The sequence below is a fragment of the Mirounga leonina genome, unplaced genomic scaffold (assembly GCF_011800145.1).
Source record: "Mirounga leonina isolate KUSES-001 unplaced genomic scaffold, KU_Mleo_1.0 Mir_125, whole genome shotgun sequence".
Lineage (NCBI taxonomy): Eukaryota > Metazoa > Chordata > Mammalia > Carnivora > Phocidae > Mirounga > Mirounga leonina.
Genome location: NW_023270305.1, coordinates 21,989,576 through 22,002,903, shown reverse-complemented (window position 1 = coordinate 22,002,903; position 13,328 = coordinate 21,989,576). Strand labels below are relative to the sequence as shown.

At 44.1% G+C, this 13,328-nt stretch overlaps 1 protein-coding gene across 4 annotated transcripts in view; it reads right to left on the bottom strand.

Annotated features, from left to right (window-relative positions):
• CRIM1 (cysteine rich transmembrane BMP regulator 1) overlaps positions 1-13,328 on the bottom strand; it is a 186,129-nt gene that overhangs the window by 66,549 nt on the left and 106,252 nt on the right. For all 4 annotated transcript variants that reach the window (XM_035000898.1, XM_035000900.1, XM_035000899.1 and 1 more), the window contains exons 5-7: positions 12,237-12,358; positions 5,438-5,620; positions 2,594-2,791 (exon numbers count right to left, since the gene is read on the bottom strand). In XM_035000898.1, the coding sequence (XP_034856789.1) occupies positions 2,594-2,791; positions 5,438-5,620; positions 12,237-12,358 (503 nt within the window). The remainder of the gene's footprint in view (positions 1-2,593; positions 2,792-5,437; positions 5,621-12,236; positions 12,359-13,328) is intronic.

Here is a 13,328-nt window from a genome sequence, read left to right as displayed (position 1 = left end):
AAAACAAGAAATTCAAGATAATCTAATTCTCTGAGGACTAGAAAATGGACTGTGCTGAAGGCTGGATGAAGAAGGAGAGAAGGGGAACAGAGACCAGCAGAATCTTACAGCTTGAAATCAAGATGCTGAGTTCTGGCGAGGAGACGGTCCCGACACGAGGCTTGGGAAGGAAGTCTGTGATGGGTCTCTTCAAAGGCATCGGTCCTCCTCAAACTGCCACCCCGCTCCTGTCCCACTCCCCGCCGCAAGACCAAGAGCCAGAGATGAAGAGTGATGAATAAGGAAACTGGAAATAGGGGTATGAGCAAACAGACGACATCTGGGAGCGCAGGAAACAGACAGAACGTAGCTGAATCTGACAAGACGTCCGTGTATCCCATCATGGCTACTTAACGGCCACTGACCTTGGAGGAAATTACCCTCGTCTCTTTCAACCTTACTTTTTTCATCTTTAAATGGGATGACGAAGCCTGCAGCACCGTTATCGAGAGGATTCAATAACATCAGGTACAAACACAAAGCACTTAACCCCACAGTACCTAAATACGGGCATGCCTTTTCTCCTGGTTTAATTTAAAACAGCCTAAAGTATTTTCTCTGACTTTAACAAGGAGTTGTCCCTTATTTATCTTTGTGTCCAGTGCTGTATTTGGACAATCAGAAGTGCTTAATAAATTTTTTGGAATTAACAGCTGACCAAAACGATCACTCCTTTCTCAAAGAGTGGAAGATTAGATTATGACTCCACGTAGATGCTGTGAGACTGAACTCTAAGTAATCACACTAACATTCACTCCCTATCCAAACATCTACACGATATGCACGAATCCATCAGTCTGTCTCACACACATACACATTCCTCGTCCCTGACGGTCTCCCTGCTCTATCCCAGCAGTGGTGATGGTATGCTGGTGCTGCAAAAGGGCTTGCCTTCCCTTCATGTACTGTCAGAGGGAAGGCCTTCTTACTTTTTATATAAGCTTTTTAGTCTTATTATCAATTTATAATTCAAGACTCATGAAGTTAAAGGATTAGCGTCTGATGGTTAATACACTTAGGCTTTAAATTTCTCTTGAAGTTATCATGCACATATGCGAACGTAAGGATTTCAAGGTGACAGCGGACTGGCCCCAGTTCTCAGGGAACGATATTTCCACCTCTGTTTCGGCAAGGCGCCCTCTCTCATAAAGCTGACCGTATACCATCATACGTATTTCCGTCCACTCCTTTTTCCTGCGCTGAAGCACTGCCTTTAGGGGATGGGAGGAGTACACGTGTGAGGGATGGGTGATTTCCACAAAATTGGTCCTCTGGAAGCTATAAACTTTGGAGGTGGGCAGCTGCACTCTGAGCAGAGTAATGGTGAGGGAACTGGTGATGTCAATAGACCTAGAGTCCTCCAGCTTACATTTTTATATGATTTTTAAGTTCTTTAGAGTTCTAAGCCCTCAGAGGTTAATGAAGCTAGTCAGGCAAACTCTGAAGTCTGAGTTTCTTAAAATTTTAGGTAGAAGCAGAAGACTCCTGATACAGGATTTAGTCAACTGAATTTTCTTTTTTTTTTTTTTTTAAGGATTTTATTTATTTATTTGAGAGCGAGAGAGCAGTGGGGAGCGGCAGAGCGAGAGGGAGAAAGAGTCTCAAGCAGACTCTGCGCTGAGCATAACGTCAGGGTCGATCCAAGGACCCTGACATCATGACCTGAGGAGATACCAAGAGCCGGATGCAGAGTCAGCCACTCAACCAGCTAGGCCACCCAGGCGCCCCCAGCCAATGGAATTTCTGCAAAGACCTGTCAGTTCCTTAATAGCTGTTTTAAAAAATTCTAGAAGGATCCATCTTCAACATGATCCACTGTAGTTCATTTTACTACGCAAATGTGCTTCTTAATGATGGATACTCTCCATTGGATCTGTCAGTATAACTATTCACTCTTGTCTGTATGAACAGGCACAGAGGATTAATTAAGGCTGACTTAAGTGTGCAAAGAAACTTCCCACGATGAGGGAAATGGGCTGGAATAGGGCTTGGGAAAGGCCAATCTAGGAAGCCTTGGGCTCCTCTCCATTGAACAGGAAGAGAGGTAGTGAATGCAGGCAACCAAGACCTAAGGAAAAGCCTCAGGATAGCAGAAGAAGGGGTGCTGAGTGAAGGCAGTGGGGACAGCAAACTGCCTTTTGATGGTTGCAGGCTTTCCTCCAGCCATCAGGACTCCTGGGCTCATGGAAACATGATAAACATGCCACGCTTGAGTCAAGGGTCTTATTTCCCATTCTATTTCACTGCATTGACCTTTGGATGCTAATTAAGCTTGAAGTGAACGGAACTGAAATGTATATATTCTTCTACCATAAAGTATTGAGATAAGCATATTGGCGGCAGTAAAAATAAAGATCACACGGTTCTCATTGCAAATTTGCAACATTTGCCCCAAACGATTAGTTTTGGCCCTATAATGAATTCATCTGCAACTGGTAACAGCATGAAGCAGACATTATGCCCGAGGAAATAAAAAACAAACAAGCACACAGTGGTAGAAGTTTATCCAACATGAGACATTCGCCAGGGACTCATTAGACTCAACAAGGCTTACCTTCACACACAGGGCAGCACTCGCCAGGCACTTTGACGGGGTTCATGCAGCTCTGTCCGCAGGCCGTTGCCACGCAGTGGGGCTCTCCGTTGATGCACTGGCAGAACGTGCAGTCGTCTTCCCGCCACCGGTCCCCGTGGGCGCGGATCTGCCCATTGGCATAGCAGCCAGCAGGGTTATTAAAAGGATACACTGGATCTAGATTAAAAAGGTGAGTTCCAAGTAAGATGGAGGGCATTCTAAGTCTTAGCTCTGCCTGCACCTGGAGACATTTTTTCCCAGGTTCTGGTCATCGGCAGTTCTTTTCCAGCTGTGATCAGCAGAAGCTCGGGTTGCATCAAGTGTCTCCTGGGGGACGTGCAAAAGCAGCTGTCATCCTGAATTTGTGTCCACCCATCCTCACCCTGCAGACGGGGCAGGGGATCTGTGGCATAAAAACCAACGGGCAGGTGTGTTACCACTTCATAAAGTAGCAAAACTCTGTGGACAGAGTTGTGGGCTGGTAATTACAAGATGCAGGTCCATTTTAGGCTCTTGACAAGGTCTTCTGAGTTGTCAATTTTAATGTTTATTATACTTCAATTTCACCACCTATAAGGTGGAAAAATAATGCCCCCATCCAACTCAGAGGGATATTGTGGCTTCTTGGATAACTGAACTCTATCTCAGGGTGCCTGGAGATCCACGTGGACAGCACGTGGACACGGGTGAGATGTACTGCAGGCACTTGGCTGTGGCCTTGTTTACGACAAAGGCTGGTCTAGACATACCGTGGGTCAGGGCTTGTGCCCTGGAGGGAAGCCTGGGAACCCAGGCCATTTTTCTCCCCGTGAGCTGGGGATCAAAAGTAGCCAAGGCTACTGTAAACAACAAAAAATGTTTTCTGACATTACTGACCAGGACATAAATACTGCATACAAAATCCCCAACTACCATTATGATGAGAGCCACCAGAGAAACCACTCAAACTTTCTTTTTCAGAAACACATAAAATCTGGCTTCAAAAAGGGCTGCTGAGCTGGGAGGAAAGTCCAGGCAGTTATGAGTTTGGTCCTCTCTAGTCTAAAGAAGTAATGGCATTATAAGAAAGTCAGAACGCCAAAAGTTAAAACAATGCAGTCACAGCTTTAGAAAGTCAGTCCGCCAGAAATGGAAGCAGCCAAAAGACCCGAGCTAGATAAGACTTTGTAAATTTCTTTATAAAAAATATTACACTGCATACTTCATTTCTACTCTGAGCCTGGATCTGAATTCCAGGAAGTGAGACATAACCGGATCCGTGCCCAGACAACTCATTATGATTATTACACAGAGGTTCCTATCTATGTTTTTACACCACCAACTGCTACATAGTTTCAGCGACTATTACAAACTGGGGCCAGCTAGGCAACACATCTTTCGGGAAGGTTAAAAGTTTGATGTGATTTTTTAAAAAAATTAATCCCCAACGACACCTAAAAAGTGAACCACCTTTCTCCCATGTTGGCTAAAATAACTGCTAACATGGGAAAGAATTTCCCTGTTATAAACAGTTGTTTAATGTCAGGAATGTAGTTTGTATACTTTAAACATTTTCAGATCTTCAGTATTATGTGGTAAATATAGCTCGGACATTGAACAGGATTTTAGGAAAACAGAAAAAGGTATGGAACGTGGCATGACATTTTGTCCTCCTGTTTCCTGGGAGCAGATAAAGGCAGGGTGAACATCAGACACAAGAGTGACATGTCTGATTCCAGAGAGAAGGTCTGTGACCCAGTCAGTCAGGACCAAGAAGGCTCACATGACCCTCCTTTCTGGGGAACCAGTGTGATGTGGTCACAGGAGAGACACAGTCAGGTGTGGGGGTATATCATTCCTGGTTTCATTATAAACTCAGACAAATGCTGCTACTTTTCTTTTTCTTTTTCTTTTTTTTTATTTATTCATAAGAGACAGAGAGAGAGGCAGAGGGAGAAGCAGGCTCCCCGCTGAGCAGGGAGCCCGATGCGGGACTCGATCCCAGGACGCTGGGATCATGACCTGAGCCGAAGGCAGACGCTTAACCATCTGAGCCACCCAGGCGCCCTGCTTCTACTTTTCTGAACTCCCGTTTCCTAAGCCTTAAAATGGGTGGGTTGTAGTGAATGGATATCCAGAATTATTATTCTGAAATGTTTATTATTTACAAATATCAGAGATGGGAGGATAAAGCCTGTTGGAGGAACAGGAAACTCTTAGTTCCTGGAGGGGTGAGGGGATATAGAGAAAGCAGGCTGCTGAGAACCTTCAACCCAGGACCACACCTGACACTTGGCTGGGCCATATGTCACCACCATGCCACACAGCCCACCCTTGCCAACACATGTTTTCAGAGTGGGGAGGGCAGCGAGTCCTGATCCTCCCTAGAGGGGTCTGGGTGTGGAAAGGAGGCAGGACAAGCTCCTCTCTGAGCTGCCTGGCTGAGATGGTCAGTGATTAGGGCTGGCTTGTTCTAGCCAAGCAATCTGAGGAAAGCAGGGGGTGAACTCTGACGTCAGGGTGAAGGGAACTTCCCCAGAACTTACTGAGGAACTGCTAGGACCACAGGGGAGTAACTGACATCACTTGCAGGAACTCTCACGTTGACCTGTGTAAACAGGTGGCTCACTTTCTACACCCAGGGCATAACTTCCCTCGGGGAGGGGTTTTCACACAGCCTTCCTGGCATTATCGAAGTCCTAAAAGATGGATCACGAATGTCGTAAAAAGGGAACTTCTTCAATATTCCACTATTTTTGGATGAGACTGCTTTGGGTGGATTTTGATATTACAACTCTGAGCCATGTATATGCTTATTAATCTTTAATCAGCACCTTTTCTTACCTTCACACACAGGGCAGCACTCCCCTTCGGGCACATAGTACCTCTCGCAGTTCAGCTCTCCGCACTGGGCAGTGAAGCAGATGGAAACGCCCCCTTGGCATCGACAGAACCGACAGCTGTCCATTCGAAACATGTCCCCATCGTCGTATTCCTCATTGTTGAATACACAGGCTGGCTTTGTTTCTGAGAGGAGTTAAAAGCAAACAAGGCACATTCAAACTCATTTCTGAGTGACGTCCTTTTGTGTTTCCAACAGCCTCAAGAAAATTCTGACAGCAGAAGGTTAAAATTTGATAGAAATGTACTAAACGCAATATAATTTTTTTAAATAACAGAAGCAACAAGGCAATGCAAAATAAAGTGGAATTTAAAAAGTCACGTAGCTCTCCTCTTTGCCCCAGGAAGCTGAAATTCTCCTTAACAAAGCCTACACTGCTTTACCCCCCTCCCCAAGCAAAGGTAACCCTTCGACCATTAAACTCACATATCTGAAATGTGATTTAAAGAGACTACATTTGTTCTGTTAGAGAATGCTCTGCCTTAAATGAATGATCTTGCCTCCACACTAGGTTTTGTTCTGCCTCAAAAAAACTATTTAGGTCTTTTTGGAGATGATATTTTTGTGTTCTTCCAGTGTTCTTTCCTAAATTATTTCTTCTCTCTACCTGGCTCAATAATCTATAATTCTAATAGTACTTGGACTTCAACAAAACACCATTCCACTTCTTGGAAACAACCTAAATGTCTATGAACTGATGTTAAGGACAAAATGTGGTATATCCATACAACGAAATACTTCTTGGCCATAAACAGATGAAGTTCTGATATATGCTGTAACATTAATGAACCTTGAAAACATTATGCTAATTAAAGGAAGCCAAACAAAAAACCCAGGTTACTATATGATTCTATTCACATGAAATGCCCATAATAGGCACATCTATAGAGGCAAAAATTAGATTAGTTGTTGCTTAAGACTGGGGGCTTTGGGGGCAAATGGAGAGTGACTGCTAATGAGTTGGGAACTTTTGCGGGGATTCATGAGCGTTCTAAAATTGACTGTGATGATTACACAACCCTGTGAATATACTAAAAACTGCTGAATTGTACAACTTAACTTGGTGAATTGCATGATATGTGTCTCAATAAAGCTAGCAACATAAAAATACTCCCAAGTTGAAGAAAGTTCTCCTGAGCTGATGTACCCTGTTTAATAAGGTGGGGAAAACTGGATTATGATACATGCATCTCTCATGGGCTTCTCTATCCCAACATCATTTAATATGTCACCTTGCATGTTCACAATTTTTAGAGACTTTCACTGCATTTTAATTGGAATATATTTGCACTTGATCTGTATCTAAGGACAATGACTTTCTCATTTGATTTTTATAACAGTCCAGTGGAGAAGACAGAGCAAGTGTTACTATCCATTTCTTGCACGCTCTGCAGTGAGGTAAAGCAGTGCACTCTAACGAAATGCTGAGCACCCGCTCAAAGTGAAGGAAAAAATGTATAAACCCATCAATATTAATTACTTGGTTGCATTAATCAGCCACATCTACCATCTGCGTGAAGCTACAAATCTCAATGCAAGATCTGAAGAGGTGAGGAGGGAAAAGTCTGGTTATGAATAACGCTGCTTCAGATGAACCTGTCTTTATCGGGGGGTGTGCAGACGCTTAAGCGGGAGGGGACAGGGTGAATGAAGGACCTGGCAGTTAGATTTCACTAGCTAATACACTGAGAGCAAGGGGGTGGAATATAGAGGGATGAGGAGTCCCCAAAAACCCAGCCTAGAAAACAATCAGCTCTTTAGGATAACAATAATTTAAAAAACCCCACATAACATAATGAAATCCCTGTTTGATATTGAGAGAAATTTATGGAGGCTCTTCAGGAAAATACATGATAAGAAGGATGGCATTGGTCTTTGGGGAGCAATGACCAGTTACTTCCCTGCCTGCAGGGGATAGATGTGAATCTCAGAACAGTGTGGAGATGACCACTACCTCTCTAAGAGGACAACTTAAGTGGTTGTGGAAAAGAAAAATATTACAAAGAAATAATCTATGTAATTTGTACTTCTCAATACAGAGATGCATAAAAGTGTCTTTTTAGCGATTTTTGTGTATGTTTTGTGTCTGCCCAATTAAATTTTGTATTTCTAAGTTCTGGAATCTTCTCTTCCCTCTTTATAATAAAGTCTAGATTTCCTGAAAAAGAACCTTGAAGTATAGATGGTTAATAACCTTTACTGCCTGCCAAATTACACTGATTGGCAGATGTGATAGGTATATTATTGAAGGAAAAGACTAAAACATAGAACTTTATATCAAATGTGAAAGTGGAAGAAAAATCTAAACAGATACACTTCTGTTGCTTTTTCTCTTCAATCTCTCAGTAGGAAAAGGCCAGTACCTTGCCTCTGGTCTCATTTTACTATGGGTGAGCTGTGTAGCAAGCCCAGTGGGTAGACAGCATAAGCCAAAAGAGAGAAACTACACGTCAGATGGGAAAGATCTGAAAAGTTCTCCCTATGTCAAGAGCAAACAGATGGATCACAAAACAGCGTACATGCGATTCTAAATACCTGAAGAGGAAAAAGCCCTTGTCCATGGGGGGAAGAGGTGTGTGCGCTAGAGTGCACCCAACAGATCTATTTAGGGAACAACCCTTATAAAGGATTGCAAAAAGTGGTATCACTCTTAAGTAAGATCAGCTTGATAAGGCTCCAGGAACACAATGGGTGCTCAATAAGTGCACAATGAGGAATATTTCTTTCAAAGAGCAGTCTTCTCTTCATTACTGCAGAAGTAAATATTATGTCTCTAGAAACATTACTGAGCATTATTGCTATACAAAGGGTTCTCAGTAGATGTTTTTGCACTAATTTCCGTATTAAAAGACCGCAGGTAAGTTTTCTGTGCCAAAATTTTACGCAAAGAGCAAGCCAACCTTGGGTATGTATGGCTCTCCCATGACTGATGAACTTCCCATGCTGAAAGAGTCAGTTATTGGCTATGACACTCGAACCAAGATGTTCTGCTTTACTCAGATATTTGTACATATACATACACAACTGATCACATATCTAAAGCAACCAAATGATCACTTCCATATTCTATGCTTGAGATTTCAAATCTAAACTCCTCCAGGAATGAGAAGGGTGGGCTCGTGTAAGGGTGTATTAGAGCAAAATGGAGAACATGTGCCCATCTAAAAGTAAAGGCCACTGCTCAGTTCCAGCTGACGGATGATGAAACTTTTGTTTGTGGGCCCAAACAGACGCAGTACTGAAGGGGACTCCAGACTGCTTCACTACTGCTGTGGAGGTCATATCTCCAGCTGATGACCTTGATGACTTCTAAGTTTCCATAAAAGGAGCTCAATCATACCACCTGTTCCTTTGGTTTCTAAACAGCCCTGTCCTTCAGCCCATACCTCACAGGTCCTCCTTTTGGCTCTCATCAGAGAATGCAGTCACAAACTGCCTCGATCTGGTCTGCAGCTCTCCAGTCCCACCACCAAAACCAAACCAAACCAAACCAAACTGAAAAGAGAATAATATTTATGGAGAATATTCTATCTATTCCTCCAGGCTAATGTTTTCAAAACTCAGGGGTTCTCAAATTCTCTGTGAACATTTTTCATCTTGTGTTTTCACTTTAATGCTTGTTTTAAAACACACACACACACACACACACACATCACCTCAATGGCAGCTTAGGAACTGAGTGCTAGCCTGCTATCTCCATTTCTACATGTGAGGTTAGTTATGTTAACATTCAACCCACTGTCTCCTGAAGGGGAGGGGGGCTTCTAGAGCTATTCCTACATTTTTGGGAGTTTTCAAAATCTAAGAGACAATGCTCTAGTCATCTAGGTTCCAGCTGTGTGTCACACTGATCTCTGAGAACTACTTTCATGGAGTTGCACTTTAATACTTTGCTTCTGCTTTCTGTTGAGACCGGAAACCTGTGTCTGGACTGGTGGTATGAAAGTAACTCAGGACAGAACGACTCATCATCTAGAGCTTTTCAAATTTCCAGGTGAGAAGAGAGCTGCCCCCTCCAAGGAGGTTTCCTTCCCCTAAAAATAAGAACTGCGTATCTGACTCTATCTTCTTTTTTCGCTTTGATGGCCAGGAGGTCGGGGGCCTGGCTAACGTTTAGCCTTGGCAATTATACAGACAGACAGACATAGCCTACGTACCTGTGGGCGCTTTCTTTTTGGTTTTCACTTTCAACTTTTACATACCACTCTATGGTTCCCTCTTTTCTCATTAATATTTCAGCATTCTGTTACTTGTTTTTGCTATAAAGTTACCTGAAATCTCTTGTGGATAAGCAGAGCTTTATAAATATACAGACCTCTGCCTTTCTAAGTGATAACAATGAGTTTTTGATATGTAATACCCTCTAACGATGACCTTACGACAATAGTAAGATTTTCCCAGGCACACAGATGTGTGTGTGTGTGTGCATATGTGTGTGTATGTATGTATATCTCAAAAGAAGTAAAATATAGACTTGGAGATAGAATGTCTTTACACATTATTGTTATTCCTTGATTATGAATCTTCATAGCATTAACGTTTCTAGTCTCGTCTACAACTCAGTGACTAAGATAGTAATAGAGACACTAAATAGGACAATAAATAAAGCAAAGATGACCCAAGTTTGTGGTGTCAAGAAAGAGGCACCCCCAAAACAGTGCAAATATCAGTTCTGTCATCTCTGCATTTTCTCATGGCAGATGGCAAGTCCTATTCCTGGACTCAGAGCTCTATAAAAAGTGAGGCTATAAACGGGAGCAGGCCCCAAAGATTCATCTGAGGCCCCTGAGGTGGGGTGCAGTCCTTAGCTGTCTGAATTACACCACGCCGGGGTGAGATGTGAAGTCAATGTCCTGATAAGAAGGGCATGACAATGAATTTCTATAATCGAGATGCAAGGAAAGAAGAAACGCACTCCTCTTCCTCACCCTGAGGACATAAGAGCAAATTGTATTGCTAGCCGTGGTATTTCCAGGGGACAAATGACTTTCAAGATTAATGTTTCAGGAAGGGCAGTAAAAGATGGAGGATTCCCACAAAGTAACCCCTCTGTGGGCTGGTATTTAATAGCCACCTCTAGAGGGAACTAAGATGACATGAATCTGCTCACTCACTCCCCCAAGAAAGCCTGGGTGCCTTCTGTGAGGCAGACAACATGTTCCTACCCACAGACACAAGGACAGACTCTCTGCCCTCTGGCGGTTCAGATGTGAGAATTAGACACAGACATGAGAGCACCTGGCAGAGTAAGGGGTCCTGGAAGGAAGCGCATCTGAGATGCTGGGAGCACAGGGGACGCAGCGACTACTGGTCTCAAGCGGTAGGAGTTAAATACCCACAGAATGTCACCTACAAATACACCTTGCAGCGGTACCAGGGAAAAAAGCTGGGCCATTTGCTGGTGTTTAACACACACGACTCTAGGTGAGGAGAAGCACTGAGCACAGACTTCTACCCTTTGCCTTGTATCCGTGAGGTCTGAGTCAGGAAGCTCATCTCACCTTCTCTATCCCCTCGGAAATATCCAGAACCGTGTTTGTGGATGTGAACAGGAGGCGGGTACCCCAAAATAAAGACCATTTGCTCTTGAGGCACCACGGTAACTGCTTCCCATATAAAACCTCATCTAAGTGACTGTTATTCACTCCATTTGACAGATGTGGAAACTGAGGCCCCGGGAGACCAAGAGGCACCCGAAGTTACACAGCTGGTAAGCAGAGGAACCAATTCGCAAAGCGAGATCATTCGGTTCCAATCTATGTTCTCTCGACCCCGAAGCCATACCACAAGTGTTTCCTCCAAGCAAAACAAAAGGACAGGCGGCCACTGCACTCAAAACTACGGGACGCAATGAAACAGGACTCAATTTGAATTTTCTTGGGGAAGAGGGCAGGCTTGAGAGAGGGCAGAAATTCTTCTGAACTCTGGTGTCTTAGAGGTAGCAGTTACTATGGGGGTTTCTGCACGTGTGATTTTGTTGGATTTGTCCAAATGCATCTTCATTTTCCTTGTGTCTAGGTATTGACTCAACAGGGCTAGAATTATTGACATTTCACTTGCTTGACTTTTATCCTTTGTTTTCCTTCTGAAAATTCTGAGGGAGGGACAGGTCTTAGGTTCTTCTCCCTTCTAGCATCTAAATTCAATCAGCCCCATGTCACCAAACACCGAGCCCTCTTGTGAAAGGTGAAAGGGAGGGGCAGGCGGATTCTACTTGAAGGGATCTTGTGACTGAAGAATGCTTTTTCTGGGCCACAAGGCTCAAGCCGAAAGCAGGCCAATATGAAGGACCCAGCACTGGTCCAAGACGTGCTCTTTCAGTAGGAAAAGACTCCGCTAGACGAGCAATGCCGCTCCTGTCTCAGGCTGTGGTAGCTTCGGTGTGGTGTTCGTCCTACAGACTGGCTCCTGACAGCAGCAGCAGAATGATTACAGGCTCCATGATCCTTTTCGCGAAATCCTAACATTTCTGCACTACTGAAACACAGCAGAATATGACAGCTACATGAAATCCGGGCCTCCGCCTCCGAAATCCTCTTTCCGATGGATGGAACGAGGGTCCCCTTTCCTCACTGCCTTTGCTGCACTGTGGGGTCTCAAGCAAACCTTCTTTCTTGAGGGAGTTGCTCTGAGCCCCCGAGTATATGCCCTGCCTTGCAAAAGGCAGAAGCGGCCAGATGGAACCCTCCCCTCCTCCTGCACGAATGTACACTCTCTGAGAACAAGAGAAACCCCACGTACCATTAACACATTCAAAGACATCACAGCACTTTCCAGGTGTTCCATCTCCACGAGAGACTATGCGAGGAGTGGATCCCACCTCACACACGGGGAAACCACATAAGCCAGAGAGACACTCGCATCTGAAACCAAAGAAAAGGGAAGGAAAACCCCATGAATAAACAACAACATAGAAGTCGGGAGCCCACAAGGTGGCAGGGGCTGTGGCACAAGCTTGTCTGTAGGATGCTGTCCTGGGTTTCTGGGGTCACGGGGAAATGGGGAGTGGGTGCTAACATTAATTTGCATTCCCAATAACTGAGGCTCATCTCCTTAATATACACCTGTATTTTTAATTTTAACCATTTTCACAGAAATATTCCTAAAATGCATTATGTCATTTCTTACTTAACCAGACCAGCATAACCTGCGTTCTCTTGATGATGCGGGGCCGTGTTTACGTGCATACATTATGGTGTTATCCATAAACCAGTGATGCTTGCAAGGGCTCACGTGGAAGGGGTGCTCTGTGTTGCTGCTTTGTTGCTGTTGACCTCTTGGTGTTTTTCAGACATTCTTCTGACCCTTCTTTCAGCTACTGAGTAAGTATCTTTTGAGTCCCTATTTGCCAGTGTGACTGTGTCTGGGAGGACCCTCATCTTTAGCCACCTTAATTTATGATTGTGTATCACAGAAGAAACAGACTCTGATGGAAGACCGAGGAGCTCTTTATCAAGGGCACAATCTTCGGTCAGTGGACTTTGTGACAGCTATGTGAAAGCTGAAAGTCTTCATTTGGGGCATCTTCTAAGCTACTACATGTCCATTTATCTCTACATGCATGAACGAGGTGTTCCTTGAACTGCAAGCTCGCTCTGCTGGCTCTCACCCTTCCTTAACTTCAACTCTGCTGGGAAACCAGCCTAAACAGAGAAAAGTCAGAGTGGTGGGTATTCGTGAGAGGAGAACAAAATGTGTCAACTGCCTGCTGATGATCTGTTACAAGGAACTAGGCAGGAAATGAGAAGCTCAGGGCAGCAGGGTGTCAGGATATAAATGAAATAAAAGGAAGGAGAGGCTAGACTCCAGCCGGGGCGGGCTGGAAGTGGGGAT